The following is a 22,784-nucleotide window of genomic DNA, read 5'->3' on the forward strand; positions in this document are numbered from 1 at the left end:
GAAATGGCGAATAGTCTAACAAGAGAAATTTACATGTCAACAAACAAAACATTCAAACGGTCAAAGGAATGTTTGGGAGATTGACAGAGAAATTTTCAACTTTAATTGTCCGGGCTCTTATGTTACACCAACATATATATATATATATATATATATAATTAAATTTAATAAGATAAATTTAGGCTTACTTGGTCGATCGGATCAACATAATTTTATGAATTTATTTTATTGTATATGATTAATTTTTTAAGCCATGCAGAAATTTTCCCATGATGAGTTTAGTTTTTTTAATTTTTAATTTTTATTTTTAAAATCATTTAATTTCCGTCCAAAGTTTATAACGACGGAGAAAATTTTTTAACTTTGATTTTTTTTTTCCAAGAGTTCGTGCAATTTATGTTTAAATTTTAATTAATCTATAGTTTTAACTAGTTTTTTCAATTTGTTTATCTTTTTTTGGAAATAAAGCATCCCTAGTTTTTTTTTTTATATAATTCAATTTTGGGTTTATATTTTTAAGTTCATTTAACTTCCATCCAAAGTTTATAACGATGGAGAAATTTTTTAAACTTTGACTATTTGTTTTTCCAAGAGTTCGCGCAATTTATGTTTAAATTTTAATTAATCTATAGTTTTAACTAGTTTTTTGTCAATTTGTTTTTATCTTTTTGTTTTGGAAATAAATCATCAGTAGTTTTAGTCACAAAGATTATAATAGATGTTGTCAAATATATGTCTTATATAAAATATGCATATAATATGAGAGTTGGGTTATTGTGTTTTATGAAGTAAGAGCATGTTTTATTTCACGTTTATATTTTGTGATTTCATAGTTCAAATAGTTAATTCGAACTGTGGAACTTAATATCTATATTAAATTGTGCTCGGAGACCAAATTTTATATTTTTTGAAAAAAAAACTAGTAGTTTTAAAGAAATTTTTAAAATCACTATTTTTCAATGGTCTAGAATTTTTTTGAAAAACAACGAATTTGAAAATTTCTAAAACGATAGTATGAAATTTCCAAAAAATGAAAAACTTGTTCTTCAAGAACATTTCAATTGAATGGTTCGTGTCGACTTTTTAAAATTCAAAAATAATGATATGCACGTGAAGTAAAACATGTTCTTTACTTTATATATGAAGCATAATAGTCCAACTCATAACATCATAAGCAAATTAAATGTCAAATATTAATCTTAAGAAGACTAATTAGTTTGAAAAATCTCAATGCATTCTAACAAAAGAAAAAATCTATGCATCCAAACAGTTCATTTTTAAAATTCAAGAGGTGCTAAGCCACCCTATGATTTTAAAATTCTTAATTATATATATTAAAGAATTTAATTTTCACTAATCACACTATTTTTGTCTTTTTCACATAAATATTAGAGTTTTTAGATTCAAATTTTCTAGTTCCGCGATCCTTCCCTGTTCTCATCCGTATCCATATTCATGAAATTTTGCAAATTAATATTTTTCTAAGATTTAATTTCATGTTGGTAAAGTTCTATCCAATACAAAAGTTAGAGATGGTTTTATTTTGTTTTTTTTCCAAATCCGTGTGGTCCTTTATATAATTGACCATTATTAGAGACCAGAGAAAATCCTGATCCATTTAGACCGGGAGAAAAAATTTCATATATGTCTACCGTTGTTAAACTTAATCCATTTTTTGGAACTAAAAAAAAGGCCTTTATCCTTTTTTTAATAAGTAAACGATGGTACCAATTTATTTGCAAAATATTAAGACTTGTATTTGAATTATGAGGAGGGTTCAAATGCCTTCATTTTTTGTGCCTCCATCATGTCTCCATTTTTAAAAACTTAAATAATTCAAAGTTTAAAACTTAAACGTCAAAATAAAACCGTTAGATGTGATCTATGTTATTTTCTCTATGTGCCCATAAAAATTATCAAATTTTGATTTTTGCTTTTATGTGAATCAATAAGTTAAAAAAATCAACGTCTAGAAATTATCCACATTAGTATCCATTTTTACAAGCTCAAGATGACAATCAAAACAAAGTTGAAATACCATAATTTTTTACACGTGCATAGATAAAATGATGAAGTTCATATCAAACGGTTTTGTTTTGAATTTTAAGATTTAAATTTTTTATTTTTAAAGTTTTTAAAAATATAGATATGATGAAAGCAAAAAAAAATAAGGGCATTTGAACCCACCGTTTGAATTATTAACCATGTCAAACTCGTGCGCTTACTTAATTTTGCTTCAATGAGAAGGCAAAATGCTCAAAATAGAAGAAGACTTTTCAAGGCCCAATGAACAAAACAAAGAATAAAGGGCCAAGCCCAAATATCATAACAGTAAATTTATTAAAAAAAAAAATTTCTTTTTCTTTTTTGTTAATTAAGGGACAGGATAAGATTTTGAATGGCACATGCATTTGTAAGCCATTGGGCAGGTCTCTGCCTCCTCCAAAGAAGCACAAATAAAGCTGATCATCACTAGACGGCACGGCGAGCATGAACCGCATGCGTGAGAACAGTTGGGAAGCCGTGAACCGACTATCTCTACCGTCTCGTGATCGTGATTTGCATTTCTATTATTAGTTTTCTTTTTTGTAATCGATGGATGCCTCGGTCTCCTCGCATACCATGTTAATGCCTCAGCTTCTATTGCTCTGGTCTCCAATGCCGGGCTCTTTAATCCGTCATCTGGATGGCAAAGAAAGAAAGAAGAGGGAAAAAAATGATAAGAAAATTCAATTATATCTCTATGTAAATGCCATGTGGTCTAATATTGTGACTAAAATGTTGGTTATATAAGAAATGAAAAAAGAATATTACTCTTGTTAATTTGTCGTCCGTGAACTTGAACGAACACCGAGAGAAAGACCGAAAGGATTACCAAAAGAAGAAACAGAGAACTATGCATCTCTATACTTTACTTGCTCTTTGTTCTTGTTTTCTTTACAGAAAACAAACTATGATTAGTTTCTCACGTTGAATTAAAATGCAAAAAGCAGAGTGCATGCATATATATATAGCATGAGAAGAAAGAGTAACAATTGAAGGGGGTCACAAGGAAGAAGGCTGAGGTCACATGATTTGGGAATATATTAAACTAGCCTTTACAGTTTGCATGGCTTTTTTTTAAGAGGAGTTGATATATTTCATGCCTCTGCTTAAAGCATTTAATGCACTCGTGTATGTACCAAATAATGCATGGGTTAAGTGGTTTGATTATAATTATACTTCATTTATGCTAGTATACCATGTGACCAAAAATTAGAACCGGATATTGATGTGGTCTGATTTCAGTAAATAATCCATTTTGGGCCCTGAACTTAGATAATTACTTATGAGTGAGTCTATGGTACTATGCATATCACAGGTTGTTACTGTGCTACAGCTCTATATTTGAGTTTTCAAATCATAACGGTCGATCCGAACCGTTCATCTTGTTCTCCATATTAATATGTGTTTGGAGACCAAATTTTACATTTTTTGAAAAAAATTTACTATTTTTTTAGATATTTAGAAAATCACTTGATCTGAAAATTCTGGACCATCCAAAAACAGTGATTTTCAATAAATTTCAAAAAATAGTAAAAAAATTTCAAAAAATGTAAAATTTAGTCTCCAAACACATATTAATATGGAGAACAAGATGAACGGTTCGGATCGACCGTTAGAATTTGAAAACTCAAATATAGAGCCGTAGCACGGTAACAAATCGTAATATGCATAGTACCATAGACTCACTCATTACTTATTGTGTTATTAGACATTCATTTTATAATGTCAGGTTTTTCTCTCTTTAATTATGGGCTGCGTCAAATTGGGCTTTGGTTGATTTGAATAATTTGGGTTTTGAGATGCAAGAAAAAAAAAAAAAAAAAAACACATCTTAATCCAATTTCCAATACAAAAGGAAGTGACTTTCTCAATTGGTTAGATTCTTTTTTCTTTTTTTTCTTTTATAATTATCTGGTTATGGTTAAATTTTTCATGACATTGTAATGTGCCATTTTTGTGAAGATTCAAGGTATATAGATGTACAAATGTGTATTTGCAAAATGATTTTATTGATTATGAGCTTGATCCTTTTTATCTTGCCGTTTGGTCTACCTTGGTGATTTACCAGTTGGAGCAAGCAAGGTGTTCGATAAAATTTCCCATAGAGTAAGTATGTTTCAGTTTAATGATACTTAATTATCAGATTATAGTATTGACAAAGGGAGGTAAAACTAACAACACGTTTTAATCATAGTAGGAATAATCGGCCGATACCGATCCGGATCGGTATCGGCCTACCCCGATCCGATCCTGAGCCGATCCTCACGTAGCAAATCATAAAGAAAAAAAAACCCTGATCCGATACCCCGATCCTGATCCCGATACCGATAATTCCTACTATGGTTTTAATTTGGGAAATCTCTTCCAATTGGAGAGACAGATTAGCATAGTTTAATATCATTTAAATCAATGTAAAACTTCATGCAAAATTATGCTAAATGTTGCTTTCGATTCTTTGTAATGTTGCCTTTATTAATGAGAAAAAAAACAAAATTCTAGGAGTTTCTCAAAACTTTGACTGTACAAAGCACATTATACATATTTTCCTGTTGAAACATTTCTCAACAAAACATACACAAATTAAAGAATCAACATCCACAAAATGGAAATGAGAAGAAAAAAGAAACAGACAGTGAAGACTCAAGAGGGAACTATACTATTTGAATGGAGCGGTTTAGACGAACCGGCAATCCAAAGTTCTGATAAACCCGAATATCTCCTGCCATGCTAGCCGTCACCACCACGAGTCCCCAGGCACCTTCCCTTACACTATCCTGGTTTGCCCAAAACTTATTACTTGTGTATTTTCTCCATGACCCACCTAAATCCGAGATAGGCGAAAACAAAACTGAATTCAAAGGAGATGACAAAACTGATGTCAGAGGAGATGACATAACAGAACCAGACGACTCTGACCGGATACTCACTGATGAATCTGACCTAATATCAGCACCGCTCTCTTTTTTTGAGTTAATATCAGCACCAGTGTCAATACTTCCCTTCTTATTTGGTGGCAATGGAGGCAAAGGGGGTGCATTAATGCTGCATGATACATCATCACATAAAGGGGTGTCTCGAATACTACTATTATTATTGGTGACAGATGTCGGTAGTGTTGGTGTGGGACCCGGCCAAGGGAGGGCCACCGACACATCCTTACAATAGAAATGCTCATGGGAGTGTGTGGTGGTTCTTCGCTTTGGTTTACCACTAGAAGAAGCTGGAGAAGGGAGTGGAGAAGGGAGGGGAGAAGCGGAGCCTGTGCCGGATCGATTTTGGGCCCCGGTTTCACGCTTCCAGATGTAGACATGAGAATCCTCGCTTGCCGCAACAACGTAACGGCCATCAGGTGTGCAAGATGCTGCTATCTGGCTGTTTGTGTTTCTGAAACCTAGCACAGATCCAAAATGATTTTTATGTAAAAGATTGTTAGACTTATTCAATAATGAACATAATCCCCAAAATACAATTTTGGCATCTTACAGGTCATGCTTTAAAGCAGTGACATTGCTTCATCACTGAATACCGATGAGTTATACGGTGCCGGAAACTTCATGTGTACCCCTCAAAATCCTCAAAATTACTTATCCACCCCCACCCCCCCCTTCCCCCCGGCCCCCCTCTAAAGTTGATAATATCTTATTTACCCTTCTAAATTTCAAAAACTCACAAATTAACCCAATTTATTGACTTATCTATTGGAACTCATTTTGAATTTATAAAATACACATTTGATAACGAAGGTGCCTTTTCTTGTATTTTGATCTAAGCTGTTATCAATTTACCTCGGAATTTGTGAATCATAGCAACACCATCAAAGACTCGTATCTGTGAATCTGCTGATGTTATGAGCACTTCTGACGGATTTTCAGGAGCAAACTGTTCAATGCCAGAAAAACTGATTGTAAGCATATATACGATTTCAATACCAAATTCATCTGGCATCATAGTATTCCTTACATTCATCAAGAATGAAATCTTTGTTCAGAGCAAAATTAAGTTGGTTAAACGTAATCAAAGCGAAATTATTATCAAGTCATGGTGAATTTGATCAGATATGGTCATACATGAAATCCATTGTATGTAAGTACATTTTTTATGTCTGTTACCAGAAAAAATTTTGGTTTTGATTTATAAGTTAGGGAATCAAAGCTTCAAAAGTGTAAAATCTAATAGGAAATAATTGGAGGTGCACAGTACCTGGAATCCGGTGATCTTTTTAGCAGTGGTCTTGCTTTTTTTAATTTTCATATCCAATTGAGCCTCTTGATTTAGTTTGCCATCTACAACCCCATATTAACACTAATTAGTTACATAATTACCTTATACCCTTCCTATATAACATTTTTTGCAATCTTCCTATATAACATTACATCTTTCTTAATGGGTATATTATGAGATATTTTTTTTTCAACCCTTAAAGTTATACATGAAATATTTTCTTACTTTGTTGTTGTTTTTTTCCTGATTATTGGTTCAATATATATACAGAATCTCAATTAGAATGTCCAAACAAGCATAATACATGCAAATTGTAATTAGAAAGAGGAAAAAAAACAAAAAAAAAGCTGGACTGAGAGGAGCAAAAAATGATACCAGATATTGTGAAATAACGGCAGCAACCTTTGTGGGACCCAACAAGAGCAGCATTAGCATCAGGAGTGTAGGAAGCGGCAGTGACCATCTCGGGAAGGTCTGTCCAGTCAACGACATGCCGATCTGGTACGCTCCAAATCCTGACCTTTGCATCGAGGGACCCGCTCATGAAGTACCTCTCATCTACTGGATTGAACTGCACGCATGTCACGTAGTCATTGTGCGCAAACATTTTCATGCACGACTTGTTTGCTATGTCCCACATTCTTACCGTTTTATCCATGGATGAAGATAAAATGTATTGCGATGAACTCGACCATGACAAGTCTAATATATCATCCAAGTGGCCTTCTAACGAGCATACCGGCTTCTCACTAAGAGAAAATACCGTGTCAGGATATACAATGTGATCTGGTACATTTTTCTTCTTGCTCTTGGCCTTGCTCATCTTTTTACTTGACAGTTGTCTTAAACTGCTGGAATTTTTATCTTGTGGGCCATTGATTGATTGATTAGTAAGCGGATCGCTATGTCCGGCATCATCTCTTCTGAAGGAAGTTGAAAAGGTGTTTGATTCAGAGAGTGAGGTTCCCCAGACATGTATGACTCGATCCTCTCCTGCACTGGCCAAGTACCGGCCGTCATTACAAAACTTCATGCACCAAATTGAACCCTCATGTGCCTTCACTTCTTGACACATGTATAGACCCGTCAACTCTTTGTACGACTTACCGTACTGATGCACTTTCAATCTCTCATTGGAATTTGCCTTGCTTTTGTCAGTAGTTCTTCCAGAGGTGAGTCTTTGCATACTCGCATTTGACTTGCTCGAACCGACCTTGTCCTTCTCCATAATGAGTCCGGTAACAGAGCTTGCTACAAATTTAATGTTCTTTAACCAACCATTACCTTTCTTTTTGTTAGTAGTGTTTTTAGAGTTCTTCATGTCAGTTGATTTGCGTGAGCTTCCATTAGGCCTACGCATTAGGTTTTTCACAATTGGAGAATGACCGAGAAACTTTTCAAACTCATCGAGTGTGAACTGCAGCCCGGTCTGGATATCATTCAAGCGGTCCCATGTACCGTCTTTCGCAAACTCACTCACCACAAACTCTTTACCGGTGTCAAGGTTCTTAATTCGACAAATGGATCCAACCTTGTTGTGATCCTCGTCTCTTGTCACCTCACTTTTATTTCCATTCTCTCCTTTGCTGAGTTTGACTGGTGGCCCACTCCTGTCTAAAAGAGAAGGTGGGGAAGAATAGACTCGTGGCAGGGACGGACGGGATGGAATGGCACGTATTGACAAATGTGAATCAGATCGACAGTGCATAATAATGGGCTTCTTTACGGACGATGGTGAAGGTGAAGGCGACGATGAAGGCAAAGGCAAAGATGAAGGCGAAGGCGAAGGTGAAGATAGTTGATGGCTGGATAATACCCGTTGGGATATGACCTTTTCAAGAACACCCGGGGCTCTACGGCTATTGTTTAGGCCCATTCCTTGAAGGAGACGATGACGTCTCTCTTGGACCGAAATGGGTTGTTCCATCCATAAAGTATAGTCAGACTCTTCAATATTACACTCCATTCCGCTAAGATCTTGTTCTTCTTGGAGGTTGTGTGGAGTCGAGATAGCTGAGACGAAGGAGATACGTGCGTCATCTTCATCTTCGTCCGAATCCGACCCAGATGACGGAAACTCTGGTTCGAAGGATATGCCCGATGGCACACGGTCGAAAGACTCGAAGAAATGATCTTCTTCACCTTCGTCTTCTTCGTCTTCATCATCGTCTTTTGATGCATTATTATATTCTTGTTGTTCTTCGATTTGTTCGTGGCGTTCTTTTGATTCGGTATTGTTTGTCATGGTGAAGTCAATCCGAGTAGAATGGTCTTTTTTTGTTGTTTATGGGTAAATTTCTCAACAAGAGAGATGGAGAAAGAGAGGAGAAGAAAGGAGAAGGGAAGACACTCACTTGGGCGCGCTTTTGGGCCTAACAGCTAAGCAAATGAAACTTATTTTCTTTTCTTAATTTTTGATTAATTTTCAACCAGGATTTTATTAGCTAGCCGTTATATTCTATCTTTAGTGAGTCAACATGGGCTATTTTTAGTGACTCACTGAACTCTGTTTTGTTGAATCATTTTCTTTTAGGAACAAAATTAACAACACTGCATATTTGACTTTTATATATATATATATATAAACAAGGAAAACCTAGTGAATTAATTTGGTGGCTATTATCATATAATGAATCGTTTACTAGACGTAGGGGTGCAAACGCATCAGATATTATCCATCCATATTCGTATATGTATCCGAAAATTACATATGAATATCCGATATCCGAATATTATTGTGGATACAGATACAGATATGATTTTAAATTTTAATTATTCGTATCTGAATAGTAAATATATTATGATAAAAATTACATTATTTACCATTATAAAAAGCAGATATCCGATCCGTATACGTATTCGTCTAATATCTGATCCGTATATGTTTTTGTTTTTGAAAAATAGAAACGGATACGGATATTAATTATTTGACCACTATCCGATCCGTTTGCACCTATATTTTAAGAATGAATGCATTAGTATATATATTCAATTGCAATTCTTCTTGAATTATTAATACCTACTGTCTCTTTGTTATTTGTTATTAGTTATTACCCTTCCCTCCTACCACCTACAATTCTGTGAATCTTCTGAATACTTCTAATACTTATTTTGTTTGTAAAATAAATACATTGCTTGAATGAATTACTAGATTGAGTAGCCTGATCACAGCTCTAACTTTTCATCCATGACGCTCGAGTAGAAAGGAATTCACATCCCCTCAGGTTACTTGACTGAGTACAATTAAATCGGACTGTTCAAAATTAGAATTTTTCACTTGGCACGAATCTCAAAGCACAAATAATACTGCCCCTGTGCTATCCCGAGTAGGGACCGGATGAGATTAAATCTGGACCGTCCGTTTCAATTGTGTCGAAGCAGGTACTTGGGAGGATACGGATCCAGTAGACAGAGGTCGATCGGTTGTCTGGTAATTTGAGTTTGCATCATCTGCCTTATCTTTTGAGTTAATACATATCGGCCGTCCGATTATAAATGAAGCTCATCCCGTCCACGAAAACATAGGGGGTCTTTAATATTAGTGTTGATCTAATTCACACAAATTTTCAAGCTAATCGGACGGTCAAGATGTATGAACTCAAAAGATTCCTTTTTTAGTTAATGCAGAGGATACGAATTGTGGTAATTTGGACCACAACCAGCCATGTCATTGTAAAATAGTTTAACCTTTTCAATTTTACCTGAGAATCAAATAAACCCCACCTATCAAATGGGGAATTTGGCTTTGTATTTCAAAGAATTGAATCTCAATTTGGTCCAACTGAGGTCAAACTGTTGAAGTAATTATATTAGACCGTTGGTTATTTTGTATTTTTTTTAAACAGTTCCGTAGGCCTTTTTATCATATAGCCAGACATTCCAATTTCAATGCAATTAATTATATTTTTTTCTGAAGAATTTATTATTACATAAATTTTATTAACTAGTGGAAACATAAATTAATCTTCTAACATTCTAGAAATTTGACCAATTTTAAAAAAAAATATAGTAAATAATTTTGTGAAAGGTACTTAAGATACTCTAAGAATGCACTCAATTTGCTTTTTTACTGCAAAACAAGAAAGGAATCTAAAGCATCTGCCAAATAAATAACATCTAGAAGATTTAGATAAACATGTGCCAATTTTTCTTATTCTAATGGAACAAATTTAGATGAACTTGGGGACCCCACAAATCAGATGCTTTCTGTCTTTGGTCCCCACTGTCAGTCAGTAAATTAGCATCAATTAGAAACACATGCATTTGTCAGGTCATATATCAGTTCTGACCTACATACTAATGAAGAAAGGAAGAATTTTTTTTATTTATGGAAAACATTATAAAATAATAGAGACAAAGAGAAATAATACTTAAAATTAAGATGTATAGATGGACCTGAAAATTTTCTTCCAATCCAAACTGTTTTTATATTTTGTTTTCGAATTGTTTGGGTTCTACACATCATTTTCAATGTTTTAAATAGCACGCTATAGCGATGCAATAGCGTTTTCGAACCTTAAACACTACGCTATGGGATAAAAAGTGCACTATTTTAGCTACGATTGATATAGCTGTAATAGCGGTCCGCTATCTGCGCTACGCGCTATAGCGCACGCTATGCCACATAGACTTTTATATAAATGTCCAAAATTAATTTTAAAGATCAGTTTTTTCAAGATCTAGATTGATTTTGCTTTTAAATAGACAATGATATATAGTTTATTCCATGATGTCTATATTTTTTTCAATAGAAAAAAATATATAGTTTGTGTCATTATGCTTAAGTTATTTTGAATGGAAAAAATAGATAGTTTATGATATTATTAGAGATATTTTGAATAATAGTTTGAACTTTGTACTAGTTCAATATGAATATTCTGATTCCTTAATCAATTTTGTGTTACTAATTGCTCTATGGTACTTTACATAATGTTAATAATTGTCACACCCCGCGGCCGCGGGATGCGACAGTCTCCCGCCGTAAGCATACAACGCCGTGTATGCTTACAAGGCTATTCAATTTATACTTAACAATTCAAAATGAAATAATATAAACCAAGTTTATATATACACCAATCAGAGTACACAGTCTGGTCAGAATATAATACAACAAAAAGTATCTCATCCGGATACCAACCACGAGGCCTACCCTAAGACTATACAACAAAATGTACTAAGGTCATGAGATGGTAAGCTACTATGGCCTACTACTCGCGTGCCTCTCCAGAATCAGTCGCACCCGTACCTGTAAAAATAACCGGGAGGGTGGGGGTGAGAATAAATTCTCAGTGCGAATTTGCCACAGTTTGAATTATTGGACTTGCAATCAAACTCCATATTAAAAAATGAAACCCAAACAATAACAAAGCAAACAGATATATATAATAATAAATAACAGAATGCCAATGCTCGACAACAATTAATCAACCTGAAACACAGTTCACGGAACTTTCAAGATGAATTTCAAAACACAACATATATTTGGCTTAACTTAATTCATTAGGGCTTGTAGCAACTACAGATGTTCTTTCGAGCTGGACCGTTATCAAACCCACATCTGTAGGGTTACAGACGCCTACAGATGGCCAACCAAGCTGGACCCTTTATCTGACACCCATCTGCAGTTGTTTGGCTTAACCATTTCCTAAGGTCCGGTTACAAGTCACCAATACAGGTCAACTTGACACAAATGCAAACACACGGAATCAAAGTCAGCCATACCGCTCAACTTTGCAATTTCATTCAAATAGAATCACAAACAACCATCAGCCTTGCACAATTCATTAAACAGGTCAACGGATAGGTCACCGTCACCTTATCCAGCCACCTAAACATGTCGGTCTGGCAAATTCATAACAGGTCAACGCATAAATCAGCAGCGTCACCTTATCCAGCTACCTAAACAGGTCGGTCTAGCAAATTCGAACAGGTCAACGCATAAGTCAGCAGCGTCACCTTATCCAGCCACCTAAACAGGTCGGCCTGGCAAATTCATAAACACAGGTCAACGGATAGGTCACCGTTACCTTAACCAGCCACCTAAATAGGTCGGTCTGGTAGATTCATTCACATCAAGAACAATTAATAGAACTAATCAAATAATAACCATACCAACATGCCAAATAATCTTAACCGAACAATTCAAATCATTCTCAGTTATGCAAGAATTAATATACAACATGAATTCCAAAATATGCAACAATTAAGCATTCAACATGACAAACGAATAAACAGTTTAATTCCTGAAAATAAAGTATCAAACAAGTCCAAGAATCTCGCACCTGTTTAAGACGAGCGTACCGCTTAGTTTAAGGATCGGACGTCTCGTATTGTCTCGCAAGTTCTTACTCGACCGAGCCTATACCTATATTATACGTATACTTGGTTTAACATTGGTTCACTATTGGAAACATTTACTCGAGTTACATCAGGCTTACACCTTAATCAATTTCCGATCCTTTGGTACCAATCCGTTCAATTCCTGATTTCTTACTTACAACCTTTCAAATCACACCATTTACCTCGGGTTCCTTCAAACCCTACACAATTATAATTAGGTAACCATTCAGTCACAGTTTCACTACTTTGGTTCTCGGTTCATTTCAATTTACCGTTTGGTTAACCCTAATTTGGTCAAAACCTCAAATCAGCCGTTAAATGTTCTAAAAATTCACGATCAGGAGGCAACCCTACCGATTACAAGTCTAAGTGGTTGGGTTAAGAAAATCAAATCACGATTATGCCAACTTTCAATTTTGGCACGAAACCCTAGAAATCAGATTTCACAAATCGGAAGAAATCGGGAAAAAGATTGACAAATAAACAAGCAAGGAGTGTAGAGGAACTAGTCCTCGAGCAATTCGAACACAAATCTCGAGTTTAAAACGAAAACCAGAGAAATCGAGAAATCATAGATTTTAGAGAGAAACAAAAAGAGAAAAGAATACCGAATAGGAGAGTTAGAAGAGATCCACGGGCGTTTACTCGGTTTCGGTTTCGATTTCTCGCAACAATCGGGAGTTTGAGAGGAACGGGAAACTCTCTCGCTCTTTTTCTTCTCTCTTGGCAGAAATTTCACTTAAAATGGTAAAGGAATGAAGTGGGAGAGAGAGAGAGAGCAGGAATTATGCAAATAAGCCCTTGGAATCACCCAGTGCGGATCACTCACCCGCACTGGATCTGAGTGCGGACGCACTCGGCAGTTTGTAGGTCCTTCCAGCACTTTCCAGTGCAAAAATCAGTGTCGGTGCGGGTCCTCCACCCGCAGTGCGGGTCACTTCACCCGCACTCAGCACTTAGTCAGTTTTCAGCATGAATTTTAACACAGAAATCACCCGCAGTGCGGGTGGTTTCACCCGCAGTCAGAACTTAGTAGATTTTTGGAATGAATTTTAACACAGAAATCACCCGCAGTGCGGGTGGCTTCACCCGCAGTCAGGACTTAGTAGATTTTTGGCAGAATTTCAGAAAAAATCCGAGCGTAATGCAGACGCACTGACCCGCAGTGCGGGTGGCCTCACCCGCACTCAGTACTTAGCCAATTTCAGTTCAACACAGAAAATCATGAGTGCGGCCGCACCCACTCGCAGTGCGGGTGGCCTCATCCGCACTCACAGAAATTTCAAAGGCAATTTAAGGAAAACAGAAGTCAGTGCGGGTCAGTCACCCGCAGTCACCTACCAGTGCGGACGCAGTGAGCCTGTAAAGTCTCAAATTCTCGAAATTTCGACGCGGTTTCGATTCACACTTAACTTACTTAATTAGAGGAACCTAAATTAAGGTTTTAACTTCCATTTTGCTAGCACAATTAACTTGATTCTTGCTTTTAATTCATTTGAATTTAATTGTAAAAATTTCGTAACGTAACAATAATTAGTAGAAATATATAAAAAAAAAATTTAAACAAAAAACGCTATGTAGGATAGCTTTCATTATAGCTATACTATTTAAAATAGTTTTTTTTAGCCTTTTCGCTATAACGTTATAATTGTTATTTAAAACCTTTATAATTTCGTAATTTCTGTAATGTTACTGTACCATATGCTGTATAATTATTCAAGGCTACCGAGAATCGAAAGTAACAGAAAAACAAAAAGATAAAATAATATTTTTTTGGAGCATGAATTTTTTTTCCGATATCTATCTATGCATATAATTTTAAATACTCTTTCTATTTTGTAATATTTTCAATAAATAAAAAGTTTTCCAAAAGTAGGGGTGTCAATGGCACCCTTCTATCTGTTTATCCGATCCGTATCGTATTTGAAAATACGGATAAGGATAAGATTTTTTTTCGTTAATTTATCGGTACAGATAAGGTAACGATTTTTTTTTCTTATCATCTTGTTATCGTATAAGATGATTTTTAAAAATAAAATTATATATATAGATATATCTTTGTATGAAGATGATAAATGATACAATAAAGTTTTATATTTTATTATTTTTTTCATAATACAATTAGTTGTATTCATTATCTTTTTATGTTTTAAAAAGTATTATATCGAATACACAAATTAAGATGCCAATTACATTTTTGCATCTGTTTATCCAATCCGTACCGTATTCGAAAAGACAACTATCATAACAGATATGTATATAAAAATACCTCAACGTGATCCGTATTTTACCTATTGTAACCCTATCCAAAAAAGGGAAGTCTAATTAACAAAAGGTCCAACCTTTTTCATGTTTCTCTGTTCTACACGCTTCCATCTCCTTTTTTCCTCCTCTTTTTACTTTTTAGGTTTTTAACTTGAGAAAATTAAAATTTTAACCAACCCACTAAACAATCAAAAGAGATAATTAACTCAACAAATGGCTCATTAATCACTAAGCATTATGCTATTATTCATCATTTTAAATTAATTTGAAATTTTATTCTTCTAGAACAAAACTAATTATAGATCTTTTGTTAACATTATCCATATTGTAAATTGCTTGACCTCAAGAAACGAAAGGACAACTCCAGTACTATTTCTCAGTGGATACCAACCCCACTTCTCTCGAAGCATCTCGAAGGAGTGCGGATTCCCTGATCCAGATACCATCTAACCATATCTGTGGTTACTTGCTGACATATGGGGTTTAGGAAAAGAGCACCAACGGTACTCAAACAAATAGTCATCAAGAATATGTTACACAGAATCATACATAATAGTCGACACAGATGACATAGACCCATGCACAAAGCGTCAAACATAAAAACTCACTACCCACCTTTGGGAACTAACAAATCAACCCATCTTCAACCATTTGGAAGCTTCTAATTCCAAATTCTTAACAAATCCAAACCCGCAAGAAACTTATAAAGTGAAATAGAAAGAAGAAGAAGAAAAACTGATAAAAAAAAATAAAGAAAACAAAAGAAAACGCAAGTCACTTCATCTCTCTCTCTCTCTTCTTTCTCCACTTCCCCTAAAAAGAGAAACTTCCACAAGAAAAACAAAAAGCAATCAATTAGTAGAAGGCAGTTGAAGAGAATCAAATCAACCAATTGGAGATTTGAACAGAACATGAGAGAGCGAGAGCGGTACTCTCATCGGTGGATGTTCATCAGCGGCTTCTACTGCTGGGGCTGGGAATTCCTCACTGCTCTGCTTCTCTTCTCGCACTAATCTCTCCATCAATTTCCTTTTTTTTTTCTTTTCCTTTTTCTTTTTCCGACTTCTCTGTTGATATATCATACATATATAATCAATCTCTGGTGGAAAAAGAGGGTTGAATCTGTGATTGATGGGGAGTGGGGGAGGCAGGAGAGCGATGCCGGCGCCGTTTCTGACGAAGACGCACCGGATGGTGGAAGATAGAGACACGGATGAGGTGATATCGTGGGGGAAAGACGGCGGCTCGTTCATTGTGTGGAAGCCCGGCGAGTTCGCAAATGAGCTGCTGCCGGTTCATTTCAAGCACAACCGATTCTCGTCGTTCGTCCGGCAGCTTAACACCTATGTAAGTGCTTGCTAGCTACTACCTTCTTGCATCTTAATTTTCTTCCATTTCCTAATTAATAAACTCGCCAAATTGTTCTTTTTTATTTAGTATAATTTTATGTTAAAATTTAGTTAGAGATTAAGTTTTATATTTAATTTTGAAGAACTTTTTATTATTTTTATATAGATAAAAAATTACTGATTTAACATTTCCAAATTTTTTTGCATTACTCGGATGATGATTTAATAGATTTTTGTAGTATTGAATATTTGTTAAGATCGTAATCTGCATGCGTTGGGACCCGCATGCAGAGGGTCTGGGGATTTTGTCTATTTGTGGGTAGTGGGATATTTTTTCTTGAAAAGAAATTAAATGGAGGGCCGCATAGACCACTAAATTAGATTTTTGTTGCTTAATATTTTAAGTGCATTTGTTGAGTTTATTAATTAATTAATTAATTTATATACTTTCTGAGAACTTTTATTTTATATATCTTTTTTTTCGTCTTACCTGTTGGTACGATTTATGAAAATGATTAGCAACACATCATGCCTGTTTAATTCAAGTGTTCAAAATTTTTATTTGTTTATTTTTTCATACCACCTACAAATATTTATTTCTTTATTTTTCAATAAAAAGGATCCTACCTACTTTTACTGGGTACTTATTAAAAGTTACATCTTTTTTCAGATAAAGCTGCTATTGAGCAGTGAGCACATAATATATTTTTCTTTTTAATTGTCATTTGATCAGTAACCTTATTTATAAAAGAATTATAAGATGTATGGATAAATCACTGCTCTGTGAAATTAATATCATTTTATAGAACATTAATAAGCGTATAGTACTACTATTTTTTTTTTTTTTTTTTATCAAAGTTCTAAATATCGCTATAGCACTATTTCAGACTATAAAAGCTTTGGTGCTATCGACGCTATAGCGCGCTATTTCGTGCTATAACGGCGCTATATGAATATAGCGCTACTTTTTTAATTTCTCTGTTGATATATCATATATATAATCAATTAGGTGAGGAAAGAGGATTGAATCTGCAATAAATGCTATTTAAATCTTGATTTTTATAGATATCGGAATACTAAATTATAAAACAACATAGTATATCCAGAGACATTTGGAAGAAAAATATATGATTTCACAGAAGTCAAGTGGGGGATAGATACATATACAATACTAGACGATTGAACATTTGTCAATTTCAAAGAAGCCATTGACAAGCAATCTACATCAATACATACATTTCAAAATAGTTAAAAAATCAACATAAAAAAAGTTTACTTTGCTATCATATATGATAATTTGTAGTTAGCACACTAAGCAACACCTTGACAAAGAAGGATTAAGCGTACTAACAACGTCCTTGATGCGTCACGGCGTGGCACTCTCGTAAATATCTCCAAGTATAGGGGCAATAACTAAAGCTGGTATGGAATTATAAGAGGTGTATCAGGGACCTAACAGTCAGTTCAACACCTGCCACCACCACTGTGAGTGGGACCCGCTTTAAAAGGAGATTGACGATGTGCTCATGGGTGTTGGTTGTTGGTGTGTGTTAAAAACTTGATTTGAATTTCAAGAGATTTTAATGAAAGCTTGCGTCAGAAAATGCATTGAATTTTTCTTGTTTTCAAACTACAGTTTGAAAAAAGGTACAAATTCTATTGTCGTTTTGCATGACCACAGATTATGGGGTTGCTATCAGCCTGTCTTAGATGGTATTTTACTTTTTTGGGTCTAATCTGGACTTATTAAAAAAACAAATGACTACAATTTTTATTTTCAAAATAATACTAATATTATATCTGAGTTTTCAACGCATACCTTTCAAAATTTTCTAGGCGTTTGGTTAGTAACTAGCTTGAAAAAAAAATCTCTATGAATGCATTCATATAATATTTTCTAAGGTCATGCATTTAAATTTAAATATATTTTTTTTTCAATGTAAAGATAACAATATTAATTATTCTTCATAAATCATAAAATTTAAACTAGCAAAAAAAATCATGTATTTCAACGCTATCATTATGGGAATAGTCTTTATATTGAATTGGATGGTTTGGAATAGACTGACATTGAATTAATGAACGGGATTTTGTTGTGGCATGCATTTCATTGTCAACATATTAAAGGTTGGCTTGTATGTGCCATGTGAATCCTAACCTAGGTATATCTTTTGAATCTTATTACTTGGACTTTATTATTTACAGAAAGGATGCATGTGTAAACGGATATAGATAATACGCTCCGTATTCGCTCTGTATTCTGATTAAACGGATATAGATAATTGCATATACGGATATTTTTTTGCATTTGGTAAAATAATGGCGGATACAGATACAGATGCAGATGATTTCATGAAAGTAAATATCCGTATTAGTATTCGCAATTATCCGGATCCGAAATTGCTCCCAACCAATTTTGGAGTTGAAAATCATAGGGATCAAAACTTGGATCACCCTGTGTTATTCAATTCCAATTCTGGAGTTGAAGCTACGGTACTATGCGTTACTATGCATATTGATCCGTACTATGAATTAATATTTTTATTTTTAAAGTTTAAACAATTAATCTGAACCGTTCAATATGACCTCGATATAAAAATGTACTTGTCAACCAAATTATATATATTTTTAATTTCTTTTACTATTTTTTAGATAGATAGAAAATCATTTAGTCTAAAGATTCTAGACTATTCAAAAGCAATGATTTCAATCTATCTAAAAAATTAGTAAAAAAAACTAATAAATTTAAATTTTAGTCTACAAGTACACTTTCATATAGAAATCATGTTGATCAGTTTAGATCGGCTATTTAAACTTTGTAAACAAAAATATTGATTCGTAGTACAAATAAATTTGTTATATGTTGATCACATTTAATTCCTAAGCGGCTGTTCAAGTGTCATATATGTTTTATCACCATTCACCAATAGAAATTGATGTTGATCACATCTAAACAGAGATTCATTGATTTAAGGTTCTTTTTGTTGCAATTCATGAACATTCTTGAATAAGATATATAATTTGCATTATTCACACGGTACAGTACAGATGTCTATATCAATTTTATTATCACCATTAATGTCATGAAAATTTTAATGGAGTCATTCTTTCAGTTTCAAGTAATATATATAGTACATGAATTGCGATACGGAAGGAACAGAGAAAAGGAACTTTTTGTAATTGACAGATTTTCGTTTTTCCTGTTGGTTTCTTTTCATTATCATACAATGAAAGCTCAACGGTCAAACAGGAGCTGCCTAACTGTCTGAATTATTTTTATAAACTATAATTAAAAAAAAAAGATTTTTATGAAACCAACATGATTACTTTTGTTTTACAAAAACTATAAGAACTAAAATACCATTTTTGTCTCCAATTTTTTTTTTTTTTGAGATCGAAATAGCAATTCAATTCCAAGTATTTTCACAATATTTTTCTCAAAATCTATAAAAACGGCTAGAACCGAAATGACAATTCGGTCTCAAATAAAAAGGGACTGAAATGGCATCGCGGTTCTTATGGTTTTCGTAAAAAATAAAGCAATTAAGTTGTTTGATAAAATTTATTTTTTTATTTATGGTTTCTAAAAAAAAATTCTAACTATCGCTTATGCTACCAAAATATCACGAGTCATATGACAGCTGGCATTCATGCCATGTCATTTCTAGGTGTTTCAGAATAATTGAATTATCTTTTTGTTAATTTTATATTTAGAAATAGATGAGGATATGTTGTAAATTTTTCAAGTTTTAGCTAGTTAATTAGTTAATTAAGTAATTGACAGATTTTGGGGCCATTCATTATTTCACTGTGGTGTAAATTAACTAGACAAATGGAATTTTGAAGAAAATATTATCCTTTCTTGTTTTGTTGATCCAGCAAGCTGCATCCATTTTATATTTATTTTGTTTTATCTTCCTTTTTTTAATATAAATGGAAAATTTTCTTAAAAATACAATTAATGGAGCAGCAATATTTACAGTTTTCACTTTTCAGTTTACCCACTGAATTTGTAACCATTAAATTTTGAAATTTCAATTCCAGGGCTTCCGCAAAGTGATGTCTGACAGATGGGAGTTTGCGAATGACAAGTTTCGACGTGGCGAAGAAGGCTTGTTATCTGAAATACAACGTCGCCGACGGCCATGCATTTCTCCTGCATCAGTAGCTCCTCTGCCTCCTTTGCCTCCACCACCTCGACCAACAACAACCAGTGCCACCACCGATTCGCGTGACACCCCGAGCTCTTCTTCCACCTCGCCACAATCGCCTCCAGCTTCAAAACTCGACAATCTAACCAATGAGAATGTGAAACTTAGGCAGGAAAAACAGAAACTGACAATCGAGATCGCACGCACAAAAAGGATGTGCGAAGATCTACTTGCTTCTCTCTCTAAGTACGTCGACACCAAGGGCATGAACATGCAACTTCTCATGAAAGAAGGTGCCATAGAAACATTGGAACATAATTTGAATTTAGAAGCTATTCCTAAGGTGGAGGTGGAGGAGACGGAGGTGGAGACCATTAAGCTTTTCGGGGCATTTTTGAAGGTATCTACGCAGGGTATGTGCATGAAAAACAGGAAGAGAATGATGGGATGGAGTGATCAGAATGCCGGGGATGCGTGTAGTGTTGGTGAACGGCCGATGAAGATTGCGCCGTGGATAGCTAGGCCAACGCCATTTCAACCGGGAAGTAGTAAGGTCTCTAACTAATATCGATTCAACTACATTCGTGTGGTTGGTTTGATCGTCAAGACATCGACATTTATTGATTCTTTACAGTTGTACTGTGAAGAAATTAAATTAAGTAGTCTCATAGAGTAGATTTGTGAGCTAGTTGAATTGAGCACAAAGGAAGCTCATTCAAGTTAAAGATCATTTGTAAGAAAAGAGAAGCAAATGTTCTATGTTTAAGTTTGTGGTATATATATATAGTGGTGCAAAGACAACTCCTGATATACAAGTTAATTAACCAGTTAACTTAATTTCAATCAATTTGTAGAATATATCTTGATTGATGACGCAGTCGTTATTTATATTGGGTGAAGATTGATGAAAAGCGCATGATCATCAGTAATTAATTAAGATCGATAAAATCAATTTGATCCGAAATGAGGAACATACATTATGCATATTTAAATCATCATATAATACATGTGAGAAAAATGGATTTACTTATTAAATAATAGAGTAATTTACACACATTTGTCATGTTTGTATTTAGACGCATAATATTGGTAAAATTTGAAATTAGCTTATGGGGATTAAAAGTGATCAATTAATTTGGTTTCTACTTAATTCAAAATGAAATTTGGTTAAATAGTTTGCCTGTTCATTTTATTTGATTTGGCTCAATTTAAATTTAGGTAGAATTTCTAGTGTGCCCATACAAATTCTCAAAATAGCTAATATTCCCATAAAAAATTAACATTATTTCTTTTATCCCCTTTTATTTATTTAACTTTTTATTTAATTATTTTAAAAGTCAAATTGACAAATATACCCTTTATATTTTATTTTAGACATTATTAAGCCTATCAAGAACTCTTTTTATTGTGTTTGCCAAATAGCTCATCCAGTTCCCAAAAAATTAATACCTTGGAATCTCTTTTCAACTTCATTCTTTAATTTTTGATACTCCACTATATGTTTTTGGCTTCAAAAGAAGCTCGTTTATGGGATTGTATTTAGGTATAATCGCAACATTTGGTTCTCTCGATCGATTTGAAGTCGTTCTTAGGTAATGCTGCATGAAGAGCTCGTACGCCAAGAATCAATATCAGATTGACCAATGGTTGACCCCAAAAATTGGAGTGCTTTTATCCCACAAGTTCATTTAAATAGCATCTAATTTCTTGTAACAAGTATAAAGTAATGAAATAAGAAAATCATTTTTGTCTGACTTTTGTCGGAGAAATTAAATTGTTATTTTTTTGAAAATAAAAAATCACAATATTTTCTGTATTAACTTACAAGTGACTTTTGAATCGGGATTAATGACTCAGATAAAAATAATGTTGTGTTTGGCCTGCTTTAGTAACATATATTACAACTTACATATTAATTATTTTATTCAATATTAATTTGGTTGACTGTAAGTTTATGAATTCTCACAGAGGAAATTGATAAACTTTTTTCTTAGAACAAACAAACAATGGCCGCTAAGAATTGAGAAACAGATTTTAACAGAGGATTTTCGGCTTCACGCAGCGCACGGATTATGTACAATGTTGTTTTAATTTTATAGTCCGTGTGCTACATGAAGCCAACACTGCTCTATTAAATTCTTTATCCGAAATATGTTTTCTCCGAGCCGGGCCCAATATGAGTAACTTCTCATGCATCACACGTATCTGGGCTAAGCCCAACCAAGTGATTTATTTTGTAGTATTGAAAATAATGGTAATCTAGTTGTACAAGCAATACAGAATGCATAGGTACTAATAATATTATTCACAGCATCATTAGCTTAAAAATACTAATATTGAAATATGTGTTGTCATAAATCAATTAAAAAAATAATAATATTTACATACATTCCATCAATATTTCCATTCTATA

General features: G+C 34.0%; 3 protein-coding genes across 3 annotated transcripts; 1 reads left to right on the top strand and 2 right to left on the bottom strand.

Annotated features, from left to right (window-relative positions):
* Positions 1 to 2,327: 2,327 nt before the first annotated feature.
* On the bottom strand, positions 2,328 to 2,944 carry LOC144552400 (uncharacterized). The gene is made up of 2 exons (XM_078300406.1): positions 2,815 to 2,944; positions 2,328 to 2,682 (listed from the first exon to the last, which is right to left on the bottom strand). The coding sequence occupies exons 1-2, from the start codon at positions 2,900 to 2,902 to the stop codon at positions 2,375 to 2,377; spliced, it is 396 nt and encodes a 131-aa protein (XP_078156532.1). The 5' UTR covers positions 2,903 to 2,944; the 3' UTR covers positions 2,328 to 2,374.
* A 1,644-nt stretch (positions 2,945 to 4,588) lies between these two features.
* Positions 4,589 to 8,586, bottom strand: LOC144552680 (uncharacterized). Its single transcript, XM_078300673.1, has 4 exons — positions 6,643 to 8,586; positions 6,247 to 6,329; positions 5,832 to 5,925; positions 4,589 to 5,437 (listed from the first exon to the last, which is right to left on the bottom strand). The coding sequence occupies exons 1-4, from the start codon at positions 8,510 to 8,512 to the stop codon at positions 4,698 to 4,700; spliced, it is 2,787 nt and encodes a 928-aa protein (XP_078156799.1). The 5' UTR covers positions 8,513 to 8,586; the 3' UTR covers positions 4,589 to 4,697.
* A 7,022-nt stretch (positions 8,587 to 15,608) lies between these two features.
* LOC144553066 (heat stress transcription factor B-1-like) lies at positions 15,609 to 21,203 on the top strand. Its single transcript, XM_078301139.1, has 2 exons — positions 15,609 to 16,218; positions 20,265 to 21,203. Exons 1-2 carry the CDS (start codon positions 16,003 to 16,005, stop codon positions 20,934 to 20,936), a joined length of 888 nt encoding a protein of 295 aa, XP_078157265.1. The 5' UTR covers positions 15,609 to 16,002; the 3' UTR covers positions 20,937 to 21,203.
* The last annotated feature ends 1,581 nt before the right edge of the window (positions 21,204 to 22,784 follow it).

This window comes from Carex rostrata, chromosome 4, assembly GCF_964058835.1.
Source record: "Carex rostrata chromosome 4, lpCarRost1.2, whole genome shotgun sequence".
In the NCBI taxonomy this organism is placed as follows: Eukaryota; Viridiplantae; Streptophyta; class Magnoliopsida; order Poales; family Cyperaceae; genus Carex; species Carex rostrata.